General features: G+C 39.0%; 1 protein-coding gene across 4 annotated transcripts in view; it reads left to right on the top strand.

The window, feature by feature from the left end:
- The first annotated feature begins 1,485 nt into the window (after positions 1-1,485).
- Positions 1,486-19,065, top strand: part of ksr2 (kinase suppressor of ras 2) — a 159,740-nt gene continuing 142,160 nt past the window's right edge. For 3 of the 4 annotated variants that reach the window (XM_051692665.1, XM_051692650.1, XM_051692656.1), the window contains exons 1-2: positions 1,715-2,395; positions 12,047-12,187. In XM_051692665.1, the coding sequence (XP_051548625.1) occupies positions 2,219-2,395; positions 12,047-12,187 (318 nt within the window). In that variant the 5' untranslated portion in view covers positions 1,715-2,218. Of the gene's footprint in view, positions 1,540-1,714; positions 2,396-12,046; positions 12,188-19,065 lie in introns of those variants that run through there. The other variant, XM_051692674.1, reaches the window with a different exon arrangement.

A 19,065-nucleotide genomic window follows, 5' to 3' on the forward strand; every position in this document is an offset into this window, starting at 1 on the left:
AGAAACGCGCCTTTTTTGAAGGCGGGATTTAACAAGGAAGTAGCTAACTGTGATTTCAAAATAAGAGTTCAAGAGCGATTCAAAAGTCCTCTCTTCAGTCATGCTTGTCTATGTTGTGTTTGATGTACTATGTTTGTATAATATATGTATGTATGTGTATGTATGTATGTATGTATGTATTTATATGTATGTATATGTTTATATATATATATATATATATATATATATATATATATATATATATATATATACATTTTATATTAAATATATGTATTATTAATTTATTAAATACATTTATAATATTAAATTATTTTATATAATATAATACATTTACCCTTGACATTTATTTATTTATTTTATTTTTTTGCACTTCCATAAAATATATTTTATGATGATTTCATATCTATATATGTTTACTATTACATGATATCTATTTCTTTGTTTATAACAAGAGAAATGAGTAATATGTTTATAGAAATAAATACTATATCACGATGATTTTCTGTGCAACAGTGGTGAATTATCAGTGTCCCATATGCGTACACATACATACTATACATTTTATTTGTTACTCAGGGTGGTGCTGATGTTTCAGTGATTGACTTGATTTACATTTGACATTGCTATTTGATGAATAAACAACATAGAAGTAAATTATAGCAAGTTTAACACATGAACAGCATGATTTGACTATTGTCATTTGGGTGTACTACTGAAATTAGGTAAGTTGTGCATGTGCTACTTATGTGTAGCTTATGTGTAGCTTATGTTTATCTTATGTGTTATGTGTAGCTCAATATGTGCATCTTATGAAATTTCAGTGTGAAAGAAATGAATCCTGTTCTAGATTTGTCCTGATTTGTTGCATAATCTCTTTGATATATGAAAAGTAAAACATCAAAATATATCAAAATGTGTTTTATTATATTAGTTTCTAATTGTTTTGAAAATATTTAGAAAATGTTACACTATGGGCATTTTGAAGATCCATTTGTAGTCTCTATAAAGACCCGAATGTGAAGGCTAAGAGTGTTTGGTCAGATTCCCATGCATTTAAGGTTTAAACATGTTTCTGACATATTTATATTATCCAATAATAATATATTGGAGCAGTTATAATTATTTTGTTAATTGTAGCTATTTTAAAATAAGAAAGAAAAAGAAATAGTACAATTAAATACAAATCACATATGATTATTTATGCAGGTTCATTTGCAAAGTAAATGAACCAATGAACAATAAAACACAAATAAATAAAAGTGAAAGCAAGAACAGATAAATATCATTAAATTGCAAATCTTGTTTAAATAAGTCATTTCACCATTGAGAAGCAATAGACAAACATTACACATTTTTACTCTTTGCACATTTTAGTTTGCTTTTGAGGGGTAATTATGGTATTGTGGTATCATAACAAAAACGTCAGAATTTTCTCTGATGCAGTTTTTCTTTTTTTTTAACAGGTGCAGCCTGCTATGTGAGGGTGATGCTTGTTAATTTCAGAATGGTAGGCCCACACTATGGAATCGCAGTGGTGCGGTATGTATTTCAATTTGATTTTCAATTCAAATACTTTTATAATCCTTGACAATATAAAACAGTGGGTTGATTTGAGTTCAAACAGTGAGCTCACTGCATTGATGCTTATCTCGCGAGAACTCTTTACCCTTCTTATCGGCGATGCGATGCTGTTGCTGCTGTGAATGTGATTGACGTGAACATGTCGGTGTATTGGGGGAGCGCCGGGATGCAGCCGATGATGGTCCAGAAGGGAAGTATAGGCACTCAGATCAGACGTTATCGTTAAGAAATATCACGTGGCGTTCTGTTTCTCCTGAATCATCAGTGACAAAGATGTTTCAATCTGTGTTGCACTTCACAAGCGCGCACTGGATCTAGCTGATGCCACCGCAGAGAGGATCTGATTTGATTTCTTTTTTACTTCCTCCCTTCAACATCTGTGTATTATGGTAGAAGCTGGAGTATCAAACACAAACAGTGCAACCCTGATGAAAACACCGTCAGGATATCCAAAAACTGACAACAATGGAATCGCCTTACACGTAGTTTTTCATGATCACTCACACCGTTATTATTAGAGCTACTCAAATGTAATTGACGCTCACCTATATGTGCGTAGCCTACTATTAAAGTGTTCTAATCAGATCAGAGGAAAAAAGTAGCCTGCATACAGGAAAAGGACCACTTCTCACAAATTATGGACGAGGAGAACATGACTAAAAGCGACGAGCATCATTTGAGTTTGCAAAAAGCCTTGCAGCAGTGCGAACTGGTGCAAAACATGATTGACATCAGCATCTCCAGTTTGGAAGGTTTGAGGACCAAATGTGCCACATCCAACGACTTGACACAAAAAGAAATCCGAACGCTGGAGGTAAGTAAATGCATCCATTTCCCTGAGCCCAAATGTGAATTGCACCCCAGATACCCCCTGCATTTCTTTAAATGTCACGAGAGTGTATGTGCGCGCGCGCGCATGCACATTAATAATTTTTGCAGTTTTAAATGGGGTTAAGTTGAAAGTTGCATCTCGGGGAATGACTGTGTTGGGATTATTCGCTTTCGCGTGCGGCGTAATAAATGAAGCTCTCGCGCTGCAGCAGTGAGAGGCGCGAGCTTGCGCATTCTGCAGGTGGTGAAGAAGGTGGCTCGTGTGCTCGCGCTGCTAACATGGACACCGAAAGGGGCCTATTGTTGACATGAATGTGTGTCCTCCTTTTCAAACCATCCGTATCACGAAAACAGCCGAACGTAGACATGACATGTTTCTAAATTTCGTTATGTAACAAGAACTGATGGCCCAGATATTGTGTTGTGATATAATGCCAGGTTGTGATTTGTATATAGCTCCTAGTGATCAATTTAGGGGTTTCAGTGACTGATGATGATGCCGATATTTAGAGAGCAGGATGGCCGATACTGTATAATGTATATAGCAATAATCTAATTTAATGACAGAAAATGAGACCTTCATAAAATTGCTGACCAAAAATGAACTCTTATTTGACAGTATATTTAATTAACTCGGAAAAAATGTAAAACCTTAAAAAAAGAAATTGACCATTTTTATTTTTATCAATTGACAAAGCCATCAGTATAGTAGAGTTTGGCTAGTTCTCACTCTTTTTACTCCAGTTAATATTTATTTATTTATTTTGGGTAGGTTTATTTTTTAAAGTCCATGTCTGTATAGACACATAAGAAGTCTTGGCTACAAAATAGCCATTGAACATTTCAACTGTTATTTAATCCTAAAGTGGGGCATGTTGTCTCACAGTTACTGTATCACAATGGGAATTTGCCATTAAATAAGCATTACGTAAACAGCTTTTCAGAGAAATTTAGTCATTTTAACAGTTCCTAAATTCAAAACGTTTCATAAAACAGTATAAATGTAAAAGGTTATTGAAAAAAAAAAAAAACAATCTGTTAAATTTACGGTAAAATACCGGCAGCTGTGGTTGCCAGAAATGTACCGTAAAAAATACGGTGACCGAGTTTCAGACTTTACAGGATGTAATTTTGATGCCTGTATATTTTAAACTTGATATACTAACCTTCTGGAACTGTAAAAGTCTTGCTTTTTACATTAACATGTACTTTTAATCACCGTAGTAACTACAAAAAGCCACACGATGACTTAAAGTTCATCAAGAGTGGCCCTTGCAGGAGCAATGACCAAGAGACCGTGCACAGTGTTACTCACACAAACACAAAACACCATAACACATGTGACACTAAAATAATGCAATAAACAATAACTAATCAACGTAAAATATAACACAGAACACCCCAATGTACATAAGTGATATTAAATATAAGAAGAAACATAACTATTCTCATAAAATGTGATGGCTCACACAGGGACTTCTGGCAATGCCTGATTATCGTTTTTCACCGTAATTTTAAAAATAGTTTACAGTAAAAACAAAATAATAAAAATGCATGTATTCTTTTGTTAAACATAGCCTAATATACATTTTTACCATTAATTACATGGTAAAATGATCCTTTTTACATCTAACATTTTTTACATTCCATTCCAGTGGATTGTTACATTCTAGCATTAAAATTAAATAATGTTTTTTACAGTCCATTGTTTTGACTAAAAGAAATTGTAATTAATGAATTGTATAAAATTACAGTTGTTACAAATACATGTAATCAGTTGAACAATTATGAAGTATAAAACGTTTCATGAAACCGCAAAAATGTAAAAGATGTACATGATCAGACCATTGTTTTGGCTATTAGAAATTGTAATGAATTAACTGTACACAATTACAATGGTTACAAATACATTTAATCAGTTTAACAGTAAAGAACAAAACTTTTCATAAAACAGCAAAAAAGTAAAAAGTATTTAAAATATCAGACCATTGTTTTGAATAAAAGAAATAGTAGAAAATGTAAAGTTGTACAGTAAAACACATTACAACCTGCTTCGACCTGACATGTAAAGTAAGCCAAATATCTCTGTTTACCTAACAGCTATTAAAAATATATGATATTCATACATTATTCAAATTTAAGACAGTTTTGAGCTAGGTTTTTGAAACCAACAAGCAAAACCCCTGCTAGAGAGAACAAACGTTTGTGCAATTGTCCTTTTGACTCAAAACCATATACTGAGATATAGCCTTTGTGACAACTTCCTTGTGTGACAACTAGCCCCGGTCTCCCCTATAGGAAAGGGGTGGTGTATTAAACCCCATTTGTTTTTGGCACTGGTAACCTCCCAATTGTAAATAGTCAGTTTGTCTTTTATTGCTCTAATTTTCAACGTCCTATAGGCTTTAAATATTGCTTTGCCTTGGATTTTGGTCCGTTTCTCTCTACAAAAAGTCTGATTCATGCTTCTAGTCTTGAACCTACTCACTTGTCACTATTGCATACCTCTAAACCACATATACAGTAGTCAGTTGTTTTGCTTTTATATTCCAGGATCTTTGGGTTCCATTATCCTTAAATATTGCTTTAGTTTGCATAGGACTGCGTCTGTATCCCGCCTTTTCTGAATTCACATGAAGTTTTTAAGTGGTCCCTGCTTAGGCAGTTTTATGTGTAGGCCCTATACTTTTGACACCATCACTCATCTCTATCTTATGCAACTTATTTAATTCCTTCCTATTTATTGTCTTATAGTATAACATTATACTTCTGATTATGATTGTGTGCTGTTATGCTGGCTCACAACAATATTTGCCATGAGGAATTTCTCCATGACACTTCTTGTTGTGGCTCAGGCTATAGTAATAGGGTGTGACATTAGAGGTGATCTTGTATGTTGGCAGACCTTTTAGATATTGGCGAAATTACAGCTTGATGGAAATTATGTCCAGTAAAAATATTCAAATGTGATATATATCTTGAAATTTCCTTTACCTTTAACTTCAAAGTGTTTTTTTTTAAACATCACTTCTCTCATATTTCATCTCAAGTATACTCTTCACCTGACACTTTTGTTGACTTGGTAAACAAGTACACTTACTTGTGTACACTTAAAAAAACTTTATTAGGGGCAAAATGTTTTGTGTGGTGGAAGTGACACCATAATTATTATTATTATCATAGTTTGAAACTAATAATTTGTATTTTTCTTATGGATTTGAAAAATTGTATTATATTTAATTATGAAAAGAAATAATAATACAAATTTTCCAATACAGTTTTAATGAGACCTCCATGTAACAAAAAGAAAAAAAGTTGTAATCTGTTCGTGAAATGAAATTGCCAGAAGTTGAAGTAACACCCTTATACACTAAATAATTTTAAGATTTACGCATTTCAAATATAATTGGGTAATCTTTAACTAAATAACATAAAAAACTAAATATTTTAAGTTTTATTAATTTAATTTAGTTAAAAATGAATTCAATTTGATGTAATTTTGTTATGAAACTGAAATGTGTAGATGTTAAATATATATATATATATATATATATATATATATATATATATATATATATATATATTTTCTGAGTGAACTGTGTGTGTGAAAGTAAATAGGTATTACATTGTATAAGGTTTCTTGCTATGCCACTTTTTAGAAGCCACAATCCTATTTAAAGGAATAGTTCACCCAAAAATAAAACTTTTGCCATCATTTACTCAACCTCATTTTGCTCCAAACTTGTTTCACTTTCTTTCTCATGTAACACAATAGCAGATGTTAGGCAAAATGACAGTCTCAGTTACCATTTGCTTTCATTGTATGTAAAACCGATGCAATGAAAGTGAATTATGACTTTGTCTAACATTCTCCTTACCATCAGTAAATGATGACAGAACTTTCATTTTGGGTGGACTATCCCTTTAAAATAATTGTTCAGACTGTTCAATGCTCAAATCTGAGACACGCACCAAAACAACCAAGGCATGTGCATTATGTAATGTAAAGAGTTTATAATTGAGTTTTCCAGGATTTAGGTCAGTCCTCTTTCAGTTCTGAAAGCGTATTTAGTCCAGAGAGTGAATTGAAAACTTTGAGTGGGCTTTAATCTTTGAATTTCAGGTGACCCTCAACCTTTGAAACCCGCAGACAATGCACATTGTTTGCCTAACATTCAGGAAACAGTGTTGCCATGGGAGATCAACTCTACACAAATGAAACTGAACAGACTGAAGATGTGGATGGACCATGTTCAATACACTGATATGGCTGAAATGATCAAATAACTGATTCTTATTTAGTTCGACATGCATCTTGATGACATCCCATTACAGGATGATTGGTCTAATGCCATTCTGCTCTTGTGCTAAAAGTGTCGGAAATTCCTCAGGTAACGGAGCACAAAGTGATGCTTACAGCTCGTTTGCGGACAGTCCATAAGGACACAATAAATCCATGTTTGGCTGCATGTTGTGCATTTTGTAGTGCACTTACACACTTTGGCACATAAAAAGTGTGACTGAGTCACATATTATTTGATCAACATCATCCTCATATTGTTCCAAACCCTAGACCTTTTGTCCTGTGGAACTAAAAAGGAAATATTAAGCAGTATGTTAGTTTCAGTCACCATTCAATGAAAGGGAAAAGTTAAGTCAAACTGGTTTGGGCAACCTAGTCTCATAGAATGAACATTGCAATAACAAAATGTATGCAGACTGAGTTTACGTGCCGCTGTTTCCTTGTGAAATTAACACTAGAGGTGCTACAACAAGGGTGAGGAAATCATGAAAGAATTTTTCCTTTGCATAAAAAAGGCATAACATTTAAACAAGCAATTGTTGGTCATTTATTAGTATAAGAGCATTGAATTGATGTTAAAGTAACATTGGCAGGCCTCAGTGTATGTGTTCTGGTCATGAGCACTATTTAGCCATCAAAGTAATGTTGTCTTTGTATTCCTCCTTGTTGCTCTGCAAAAACACTGCAATGACATCACTGTCTTGGAAAACTTGTCCAAATGAGAATATTCATGTTTTGCAACATGCTGAAAAACAAGTTCAAAGAGATCATGAAATATTGAACAACACGAAGGACAGATAAGAATGCCAAGCACTGCATTTAGAGTTTGCTTACGGCTGCATATCTGCTACACAACTATACATACTTTACTTTTTTAACATTGCCTTATAAAAGAAACAGTTACCTTGTTTGCTTAATTGTCATGAGAATTGCTTTTAAAAATTCTTTCAGAATTGTTTGAACCAGGGGCGTTGCGAGGTGGGGGGCTTTGGGGGCTTAAGCCCCAGATGTATTGTCCCAAGCCCTTGATCTTTTCTTGAAGATTCACACACGTTTGTTTGCCAGTAGCACGTCTTTCTGTAATGAAAAGCAATGGGTGCTGGCCGTGGTAGTTTATCGCATACACGTTCATTCAGTTCACTGAAAAGACGATCAACAGCTGGGTTTTAAAGCCCTTGCATTTATAGCAAGCTGTTGAATATTACCTGTACCAGACAGTAGATGGGACTGTTGTCACTTTGCAGGTTTCAACAAACCATCATAGTTTCAAAGACCTGATGAGGTAATATTAATTCAAAACCAGGTATTATCCACTGTTCAGCGAAACTGAGATTGTATGTCTGACTTCTGTGCTTAATTGTGAACAGTTTACAATGTGACATGGTAAGTTTAAGCTATAGTTAGAAATTATTTGGGGGAAATTAAATGAAGTTATTCAATTAAATATTTTATAAATGTATATATAACTACACGTACATTGTAACGAAACAATGTTTTTGGAAATTTTAAAGAGCTAGATATTAGAAATATTTTTACGTTTGATAAAGCCAGCAAGGTAGCTGTCTGAGGATTACGTGAGAGTCACCCGGACCAAACTCCAGGCAGGTATCGTTGACAGAGAACGCTTGCAGGTCCCCGACCCTCTTGATGGAGGTGAGCGTAATCAGGAGGGCCATCTTCAAGGAGAGGGCTTTCAACTCAACTGATTCTAGCGGCTCAAAGGGGGCTCCGCAAAGGCCCAGGAGGACCATGGTGAGATCCCATGAGGGGAACAGGCGTGGCCTAGGAGGATTCAGCCTCCGGGCGCCTCTCAGGAACCTGATGATCAGGTTGTGCTTCCCTAAGGACTTACCATCCACTATATCGTGGTGTGCCGCTATGGCGGCCACATACACCTTCAAGGTGGAGGGGGACAGCCGTTCCTCCAGCCTCTCCTGCAGGAAGGAAAGCACTGACCCGACTGCGCATCTCTGAGGGTCTTTAGCTCGGGAAGAACACCAATTCGTGAACCGATGCCACTTCAGGGTATAAAGCTGCCTCATGGAGGGAGCTCTGGCCTGAGTGATCATGTCTACCACTGCTGGTGGTAGGCCACTTAGGTCTTCTGCGTACCGTCCAAGGGCCAGATGTGGAGGTTCCAGAGGTCTGGGCGCGGGTGCCAGATGGTGCCCCATCCCTGAGAAAGAAGGTCCTTCCTCAGGGGAATTCGCCAGGGAGGGGCTGTCGCGAGGAGCGTGAGGTCTGAGAACCAGGTCTGGGTGGGCCAATGCAGGGCCATGAGGGTGACCTGCTCCTCGTCCTTCCAGGGTCTGTGCAAGTAGGCTCACTGGGGGGAACGCATACTTGCGCAGCCGGAGAATACCAGAGTGGGCAGTGGGAGGTTTCACGGGAGGCAAATAGGTCTACTTGTGCTTTGCCGAACCAACTCCAAATCAGCTGGACCACTTGGGGGTGGAGTCTCCACTCTCCCCTGAGCGTCACCTGCCATGACAGCGCGTCCGGACCAACACATGCTTGCCCCGGATCAACGGCAAAAGCCTCCGCAGGGCGAGCAATACTGCCAGCAACTCGAGGCAGTTGATGTTCCAACACAGTCGCGTTCCTGTCCAGGAGCCAGCGGCTGCGTGCCCGTTGCACACGGTGCCCCAGCCTCGCTTGGAGGCATCTGTCGTAATTACAACATGCATGGACACTTGCTGCAGGGGAACTCCTGCCCGTAAAAATGCAAGGTCTGGAGTGGTCTGGATACCAGCTCTGGGTTTGCAGCAGACATCTCACTCCCTGGATCGTCCATCTCAGGGACGAGGTCGGGGTCGGTCTCCGAGCACAGCTCCCGCATCACACCTGGATCAGGACTACCCACGTGCAGTTCCTTTAGTGCCTTGGCCTGGTGTACATGCAGGAGGGGCCATGGCATGCAGGGCAGAGGTGGCCGTCAGAGATGACGTCATCCTACAGGCCTTGGAAGGGAGTGCCGGGCGATCCCGTCAGGTGGCTGCACTTTGCGGGCACAGGTGCACCGCAACCACCTTATCCACCTGATCCGGGGACCTCCGTATACCCGTGGGCCGCCCCGCCATCTAGGGTAGTGAGAGTGGACGAGCTGGGAGGTCGGTTTCTGGCAGAAAAAGGTGCCCTCCACGACCTTGTCAGCTCATCATGCACTTCCGGGAAGAAAGGGACTGGTGGGGGGCATGGCTGTGAGCGGCACCCCGAACCCAGGAACCAATCATCTAGCCGCGAGGGCTCAGGGGAGGGTGGAAGGTTCCACTCCGACCCAACACACGCGGTGGCCCGCCATCATCTCGCCATCAGCCTCAGACTGGGCGGGCCGATCTGAAGGTGGCAGCCCAGTCGAGTCCTCGGCATCTGACATCGCCATTACACTCTCCTATGCAGCGATCGAGCACTCATCCCGCTCCGGAGCTCCGAAAGGGACACTAAGCTGGCCCTGGGGCGAGCTGGTCTCCTCTCGGAACTCGCAGGGGGCAAACGAGCGTGCTGGGGAATGGGAGGTCCGCGGGGATTTACCCGGCTGAGCCGCACCCATTGAAGCCCCCAAATCACCTCCAGCGCCAGCCGGGCCTGCCTCGTACCCGGAGGTAGAAGGCACAGCGCAGGGGGCGGCTAGAGTGGCTTTCCCCCGGAAGAAGGAAAGCCGCGACCGCAACGTTGCCATGGTCTTATTCTCGCAACGAGAACATGAACCATCCACGAATGCTGCCTCAGTGTGATTATGACCCAGACACGTGAGGCAGCGCCCGTGGCCGTCGGAAGCGGAGAGATAGCGACCGCATCCAGGAACCACACAAAGATGAAAAGGCATCTTGAAAAAGACGCGTCTTTAAAAAGACGTTCACGTCAATGTGTTTGCTCTAATACAGAAAATATACTCTTTGCAGGAATATAAACTCTCTTAGCACTGTCGAAGCGCCCAGGGGCGTAATCTGCACAGATCTGTGCAGAAGGAGAGAAAAGCTGCTGGAATGCACCGTATATCCAACAGCAAACGCTTCTTGGGAGGTGAATGGACCGGTAGTGGAAGACAGCTTACTGACACACAACCGCTCGGCTCCGAAGAAAAAATCTGAATGAGTGGTTGCGAGCCAGCTCCTTTTATACACGTATTTCCAGGGGAGTGGCATGCAAATTCCACTCTCCAATTCTCATTGGCCTTTTCTCAAAGATCTGAGGCTTTTGGGGCTCCCAAGGGCGACCCCTAGTGTCACTACATCGACACAACATTGAGTGAGTGACAGAAGGGGAACTAATTTTTTTAATTATTTTTATTAATGCCAAGATCAGTCTGAATAATTACAACAGCTGCTTAATGCATAATGCAAAAAAAATAAAAAAATAAAAAAATAAAAATAAAAACAAATACAACAACTAAAATATACTAAAATACAACCGCCAGAGAGAAACAATCATACAGTAAGTGGTTATATATCAACAGTATTCATTGAATTGTTTTTATTTTTTTTTATTTTTTGTTATTAAGGTCCAATAAAAATGTATCATAAGAATTATAATCAACCAAATAAAGTGGGAGGAGTGGATTCTTGCCTAAAAATTAACACTTATAAATGAAACTTATCCAAAAATAATAAATAATGGACAATATACTGAATCTCTGAGTTTTTGTTGTAGCAAAAAATAATATCAAAAACATTAATACATATGTCAGATACCATTTGTTTCCTGAGAGGCTAATTTCTAAAAAAAAAAAAAAAAAAGAAAAGTGTTTCATCATCTCATCTTTGTTACAAAAAGATGTCTCATCTTTGTTTTTCTTAATTTTGTCAAAATGCTACATACTATATAAAACACATCTCTCTAAATTTATTAGTCAATTCATTTATGTGGAAGATACCAAACAAAATTCCAGTTGACCTCATAAATACAGCATCTATCCACTGAAAAGTATATTCTGTAATAGTTTTTCTAATGAAACAATTGTAAATAAAGTGGTTACTAAACTTGTCATCAGTAACAGGGGTTCCTTGAACTGAGAACTTAACTCAAAGACAGATCTAAACATAACTCATTGGACCACACAGAGTTTGCTCTTTGCTTCTTTTAAAAGAATCTTAACACCAGTAGAAATGACATTCACAGTTGTCCTCTGAGGGCTAAGCCCCTATCTCTTCCAATCCCAGCAACGCCTCTGGTTTGAACTGTTACAGAATAGTTTCACAATTTCACTTCCTAATGTTTAAAAATCGTAAAGGTTAATGAGCCATAATAAATATATGAGAGTTTCTTGTGTTCATTTCTTCCCATGTTACTATTACTTAATTTTCTTTCTTCTTTCTTTCTTTCTTTCTTTAGGGTAAACTGGTGAAGTATTTTAGTCGGCAGCTTTCTTACAAGTGTAAAGTGTCCTTACAGGAGCGGAATGTTGAGCTGGATGGATTCCCGCGGCTGGGACACTGGTTCCGCATTGTTAACATGAGGAAAGAAGTTATTGAGGTATCGGACAATTGTGTGTATTTATTTGGACATTTTTTTGTCCCGAATCATACTTTTAGTTTTCTTTTTAATTTTTAAACAATTATTTATATAGTGTCCAATAGTATATGGTGTTACGATATTGTTTATGCGTGTTCTCTTCAGTTGATCAGCACCAGTTTACTTCTATGCTGTTTGTTAACAGGGAACACTATTAACACTTGCTAAGGGTCAAATGGAAGTAAAAATAGCTGATGATGAGTAAACAAAACTTTATTGGCCATAATTGCAAAATTATGCTTTAAGTTTTAAGAATGTAAGAACGATAACCTGACCTTTTTTTCTGATGTGAGCTGATCAAATAAGAGATTCAAACAGTCTGCTACTACTAGAGAAAACACTGACATGTGTCATGTTGCAACTTTTACATCATTTGAGGGTTCAGTAGTCTGATTTGCCATCAGAAGTTTGGCAAGGAAACAAAGTAATTTTATTGTCCCCAGAATACTGTATGTTGTAACACATTCCTGCCATGGAGCTAACAAAATTAAATGGAAAATCAACGGTTAAAAAAAAAAAAAAAAAAAAGACCAGTGCTGTTTCCTACCTGTATGGAGGAGAGCAAAAAACTGCTAGGATTCTATTGTTACAGGGACCAAATTACTAAGGTAATTATGTCAAATTCTGTTTCTTAGGCTGGTCAATTTTCTCAATTCAACCTCAATTGGCAGCCGTAGCAAAAAGTCATTTATTTTTTTAATTCATTCTGCCCTGTTTAATTCAGTGAGAGTACCATATCTGATTCTGTCTCGGCACTTGCTTAAGAAAATGTCAGTAACATTTTTCTTGAAATTCTATGCTGACAGGGTAATCCCCATTTATTTCCAAAAGTATGAAACATTAAAAACTCCCACAAGACTGTACATTTTTTTTCAGAAGCAAGCTGGAAAACACTGCTTCCAGACACTGTATTATTATAACATAATAATGCATAAAAATGCTTTTGAATATATACAATAAAAATAAATAAAACTTGAAATATTTAGTTTTATTTCATTTACATTTTTTAAAGAATACTCAATAACATTTTATGGAATTTTGTTATGAAATTTTAATCTTAAATTATAAGTAAATCTTGTTTTTGTGTGCAGAACACATTTTAAATTTTTTACCATCATTTCAAATAAATAAAGTATTTTATTTTAGATCTAATTATTACATGTTCAAATGGGGTGGCTGTGAAATTTACATTTACATTTATGCATTTGGCAGATGCTTTTATCCAAAGTGACTTACAGTGCACTTATTACAGGGACAATCCCCCTGGAGCAACCTGGATTTAAGTGCCTTGCTCAAGGACACAATGGTGGTGGCTGTGGGGATTGAACCGGCAACCTTCTGATTACCAGTTATGTGCTTTAGCCCACTAACAAGAGTATGTGGAGGTGAATAAAGACAAAACACTGTGTAGGGATTAAAAAAAACTGAAAGGGGCCAATCAGCATACGTTAAAATACTCAATACTCAAAAGTATAGCCACAAGACGTAAACAATATGTGTGTTAACATGACTGTAACGTGATAAAATCATTTAATAACCTTTTCTGTGTAAAGTAATAGCCAATTTACAACTTCATTGCCATGATGACGTAATGCCAGCAAACCTTAAAATCCTAAAATGACTGTAAAAATGACAATTTAAACAACTTTACAGCTCAAATAATACATGATCTTTAACAGAAGAATTAATTCAAGTGCTTTTATAAAATTATAAGCTTCAAATTTCTGCCTTTAAACCCTCCAAAAATTGGCCCCATTCACTTCCATTGGAAGTGCCTCACAGTAACCCTGACCTTTTTGTCCTGTGGAACTCAAAAGGAGATATTAAGCAGTTAGTTTCAGTCACCATTCAATGAAAGGGAATAGTGAAGTCATACTGGTTTAGGCAACCTAGTCTCATAGAATGAACATTACAATAACAAAATTTATGCAAACTGAGTTTTATGTGCCACGCTGTACATTTCACCACTGTTTCCTTGTGAAATTAACACTAGAGGTGCTACAACAAGGGTGAGGAAATCATGAAATAATGTTTCCTTGGCATAAGAAAGGCATAAAATTTAAACAATTGTTGATCATATATTAGTAAGAGCATTGAATTCATGTTAAAGTAACATTGGTAGACCACAGTGTATGTGTTCTAGTCATGAGCACTATTTAGCCATCAAAGTAATGTTGTCTTTGTATTCCTCCTTGTCATTCCAGTGTTTGAGCGTAGCGACATCATTGTCTTGGGAAACTTGTCCAAATGAGAATATTCATGTTTTGCAACATGCAGAAAAACAAGTTTAAAGAGATCATGAAATATTGAACAACACGAAGGACAGATAAGAATGCCAAGCATTGCATTTAGAGTTTGCTTAGGGGGACAATCATAAAACATAACATAACAGCAAACATAAAAATAAAGTATAGCCACAAGACGTAAACAATATGCATGCTAACATGACTGTAGCATGATAAAATCGCTTACTAACCTTTTAATATACAACAATTATCTTTGGCAGTCTGGTTCCTTTTGGGGGGCTTCTGTTCTACACTTAAAATGTGTATAAGAAGGGCTCTGGCAAGATAACCCGCCGGAACCATCAAAGTGAACATGGATACGATGACTGTTTGGGACATGCTATACAATAAGTTTAGCTTATTGTATATATTCTGAGATGCTATTCTTCTTACCACAATTGTACAGAGTGGTTATCTGAGTTACTGTAGAATCTGTCAGTTCAAACCAGTCTGGCAATTCTCTGTTGACCTCTCTCATCAACAAGGTGTTTCCATCTGCAGAACTGCCCCTCACTAGATGTTTTTTGTTTTTGGCACCATTCTGAGTAAATGCTAGAGACTGTTGTATGTGAAAATCCCAGGAAATCAGCAGTTACAGAAATACTCAAACCAGCCCGTCTGGCACCAACAATCATCCATGCGATTATCTAATCAGCCAATCATGTGGTAGCAGTGCAGTGCATAAATCATGCAGATATGGGTCATGAGCTTTAGTTAATGTTCACATTGGTGCCAGATGGGTTGGTTTGACTATTTCTGAGCTTTAATTTTGGCTTTAATTTTACAGCCATTTGTAATATAGCGGAGTCTCTGAGACCGAGGGTGTGGATCCAAATGCAGTTTATTAAAGAAAAGGTGAAATATAAAACAAAGCAAGGCTCAGACAAGACAACAACTAGAACAGAAACTCACACAAAATACATCCAGCAAAGGACAAGAACTGACAAAGAACACAGGAGAACACAGGGATTAAATACATAAAGAAATAATGAGAAAACAAGGAACACCTGGAACTAATAAACACAAGAACCAATGAACAAAGACAAGGAAAAGAACTACATAATCCATAATTAAACGAAAGACAAATGAACAATAAACATACATAGCGACCCCTAGAGGTCTCTAGGGAAATCCTTACAGGCTCATGGTCCGTGGCAGGTGTGGGAGCTGGGACCACTGTGGTTGAGACCACCGCTGTGACTGGGACCTCCGCCGCCTCTGAGTGAGCGGCCGCAGGGGGAGTAAAGGCCGCTTCTGGAGAATAGGGAGCTGCAGCAGCCTCTGGTGGCTCCAGGAAAACTACAGCTTTTCTCCCACTCTTCCTCCTCTTCTTGGAGGTCGAAGGCTGAGGGGACTCAGGCATGGACTCAAGTTGTTAGTTTTTAGTGTAAATATTAGGATTGGGTAAGCAGCTTTCATTAAGAAAGGTTTTGAGGTATAGGACTTAATTGAGGTTTAAGAACAAGAGATTGAGTTTTGTCCTTTTGTGCTGCTTTAGTCGCTCCGCTGTCCTCAGTACTGAAGTGTTGCCGCTGTCCAATGTGCTGAAGCCCCCTGCTGATCTGGAGAAGGAATTGCAGCTTTACTGAGATTATACTGAAAAGGGAACAGTAAATTTGTATGATTTATTCTTTAGAATACTTTCTTTTATGTTACTACCAAGAAGACGAGCTGTTTCCTCACAAAATCAGTTTATTCAGCATACTGAAGCATCTCCTCCATAGACATCCATTCAAAAAGAATGGCCTCTAATCTCCTTGCCAGTGCACCTCTGCGTAATTCTTTGTTTCACTAACCTTGTAGGCTTCCTCTTGGTAGAGGAGTTCTGGTTTCACTGTACAGAGTGTGTGTGCATGTCACATTAACTTTAAAGGCAGCCTATTTTCTGTCAATTATATCATCCATTTTCTTTTAAATGTAAACAGGGGTGTCAGTAGACCATTTCAGGGGTGTCACTAGACATAATGTTGATTACCACAAAAAATAATTTTGACTAGTACAGTGAGACTTATAGTGAAGTTGTAAAATTAGATATAACTTTACACTGAACAAGTTTAGTAAACTAAAATCATGTTAACACACATACTGTTTATGTCTTGTTTTGACATTTATGGATTGGCCCCATTCACTGCCGAAATTATTTTTTGTGGTAATCAAAATTATGCCACAAATGCTGTCACTTGAGCTTAACCTGGAATATTCCTTTAATACTCAATAGTACACCAAAAATTAAAAATGCTTATTTATTTAGGATTATTTATTATTATCATTATTACTAGTATTTTTATTGCTTAAATAAATAATTTTTATTAGTACATTTTCGTTCTGTTTAAAATATGTTCTATTTGTGTTCTCTTTTGGCTGAAAACTGAAAAGGGCATTTTATGGAATGTGTGGCAGAAAATTTGCCAAATTGGTAGGATCAAAGCATCTTGTTAAAAATACACATCAGCCACTTCTTTTTGATGCTGGGAGTCAGCACAAAGTTGGGCAAATGTATCCCATATATTATTGTGACGAGGAGGAGGAGGGCGGGGCGGGCCGTGAGGACACACGCCCGGCCCTAAATTGGGCTAATTAGCCGGGAGGGGGATAAAGACGAGCTGGAGGCACCAGTTCGAGGGAGAGAGACCGGGTTAGTCAGACTTGTGGTGCCCCGACCTAAATCGGGTGGTGGAGGAGTGTGATGAGGAGGAGGGCGTGGCCGGGCTGTGATGGAGCACGGCTGGCGCTGAATCAGCTGATCAGCGGGAGAGCGAGATAAGGGGCAGCCGGAGACGCCAGTTCGAGAGAGAGAGATACATGTGGCCGCGTTGCATGTGTATCTGTGTCCAGATGTTTTATGCTGTTTTAAGTTCATTTATATCATTAAAGTTTATGTTTACTGTTCAGCCGGTTCCCGCCTCCTCCTTGCCCGTCCTTTAACTGTTACAGTGGTGCCGAAACCCGGGAAGGAGGAGGGATGCGCTATTGCGGAGTCCTCGCCGCTGCCATCCTGACAGGGAAGCAGCCGCGGCCATCTGCCTGGGGATGGAGGGGTCGCTGCCGGCCGACGAGAGTTGGAGGAAACGCTGTCGTCCGCCGAGAAAGGGGAGAGCCGTTCCGTCAGCCAGGGGTCGGAGGACTCGCTGCCGACCACCAGGGGAGGAGCGAGCTGTCATCCTCCAGAGGTCAGAGGAGTGGCTGAGGACCAGGCGAAGGCGTTTCCGGGGACCGGCGAGCCAGTTTTCTCTCTCTCTCCTCTCTCTCTCTCTGTTGCTCCGCCTTGCTCTTTCCCTCTCCCCTGTTCCCTCCTCTCGTCTCTCCCAGGGCTCCAGAAAGGCGGGGAAGACCTTACGGCAGGCACGGCCAGAAAGGCAACACCCCCCCTCCAGGAAGGGAGGGGAGTACGCCATGCCGGGGGTTTCCCAGCCTGAGTCGGGCGATGGAGGAGTGTGACGAGGAGGGCTAATTAGCCGGGAGGGGGATAAAGACGAGCCGAGACGCCAGTTCGAGGGAGAGAAAGCCACATGCGGCCGCTGTGTGTGTGTGTGTGTGTGTGTGTGTGTGCGTGTGTGTCTCTATGTGTTTGTGTTTATGTTGATTTAAGTTCATTTATGTTATTAAAACTTACGTTGACTGTTCAGCCGGTTCCTGCCTCCTCCTTGACCGTCCTTTAACTGTTACAATTATACATATTGTTAGTTACATATACTGTCTCTTTCCCTTAGAGTGTTTAGAAATGCTAGTATCTTATTTCCTCCTCAGTACCAACCTGTAATTTTTTTTAAGGTAACCTAAAATGTGCTTTATGTGGTAACATGTAAATTAAATGGTTTTATTCAAGTCAGAAATATAATTTATCATGACTTAATCAATCTGGCTACATTAGGTTACGCCAACAAAAGTAATTTTTAAGGGTTAGATCAAGTAAAAAATAGATCATTAAGGTTACAATTGCATGTTACGTTTTACAGTGCGATGTGGATCAGCCAAGTTACTGAATGCAGAATAGACGTTGTTGATGTGTTAATGTGGGTGGTTAAATTTTAATGTATGCATCTATCTGATGTCAAAAAGTTACATAATGAGCAGTTTTAGCAGCTTAAGCCTGCTATACACTAGGATTTTTACAGTCCTTTAAGATAGTTGCTTGTCAGACTGTACGATATGAATGCATTGATATTGCTATGGCACAATGTGCGACATTATGTCAGACTGTGGTCCCAATCATCCCAATCAGTGAACGTGACTCACGTTATAGGAGCATTGCGGAATAGAAGCGATACGGTGATAATTGCCCACCACGGAGGCCCACCACGAAGTCATGACATCAGCATTTCCGTTGCTCCAGTACCACTCCATCAAGAGCATAGGCTAACATATAAAAAGAAAGATGGATTTTGTCAAATAGGCCTATAATAAGACAGCCTGATCACAAATACCAAAAATTACAGATGTTGAGAATGAACACGAGTGCGGGAGATAACCTACAGTAATAATTAGCTACCACAAGCAAATATTCATTGTGGAAATTAAAAAGACTTGTGGGCCGAAAAATACAAACTTCTCCGT

The sequence above is a fragment of the Myxocyprinus asiaticus genome, chromosome 4 (assembly GCF_019703515.2).
Source record: "Myxocyprinus asiaticus isolate MX2 ecotype Aquarium Trade chromosome 4, UBuf_Myxa_2, whole genome shotgun sequence".
NCBI lineage: Eukaryota > Metazoa > Chordata > Actinopteri > Cypriniformes > Catostomidae > Myxocyprinus > Myxocyprinus asiaticus.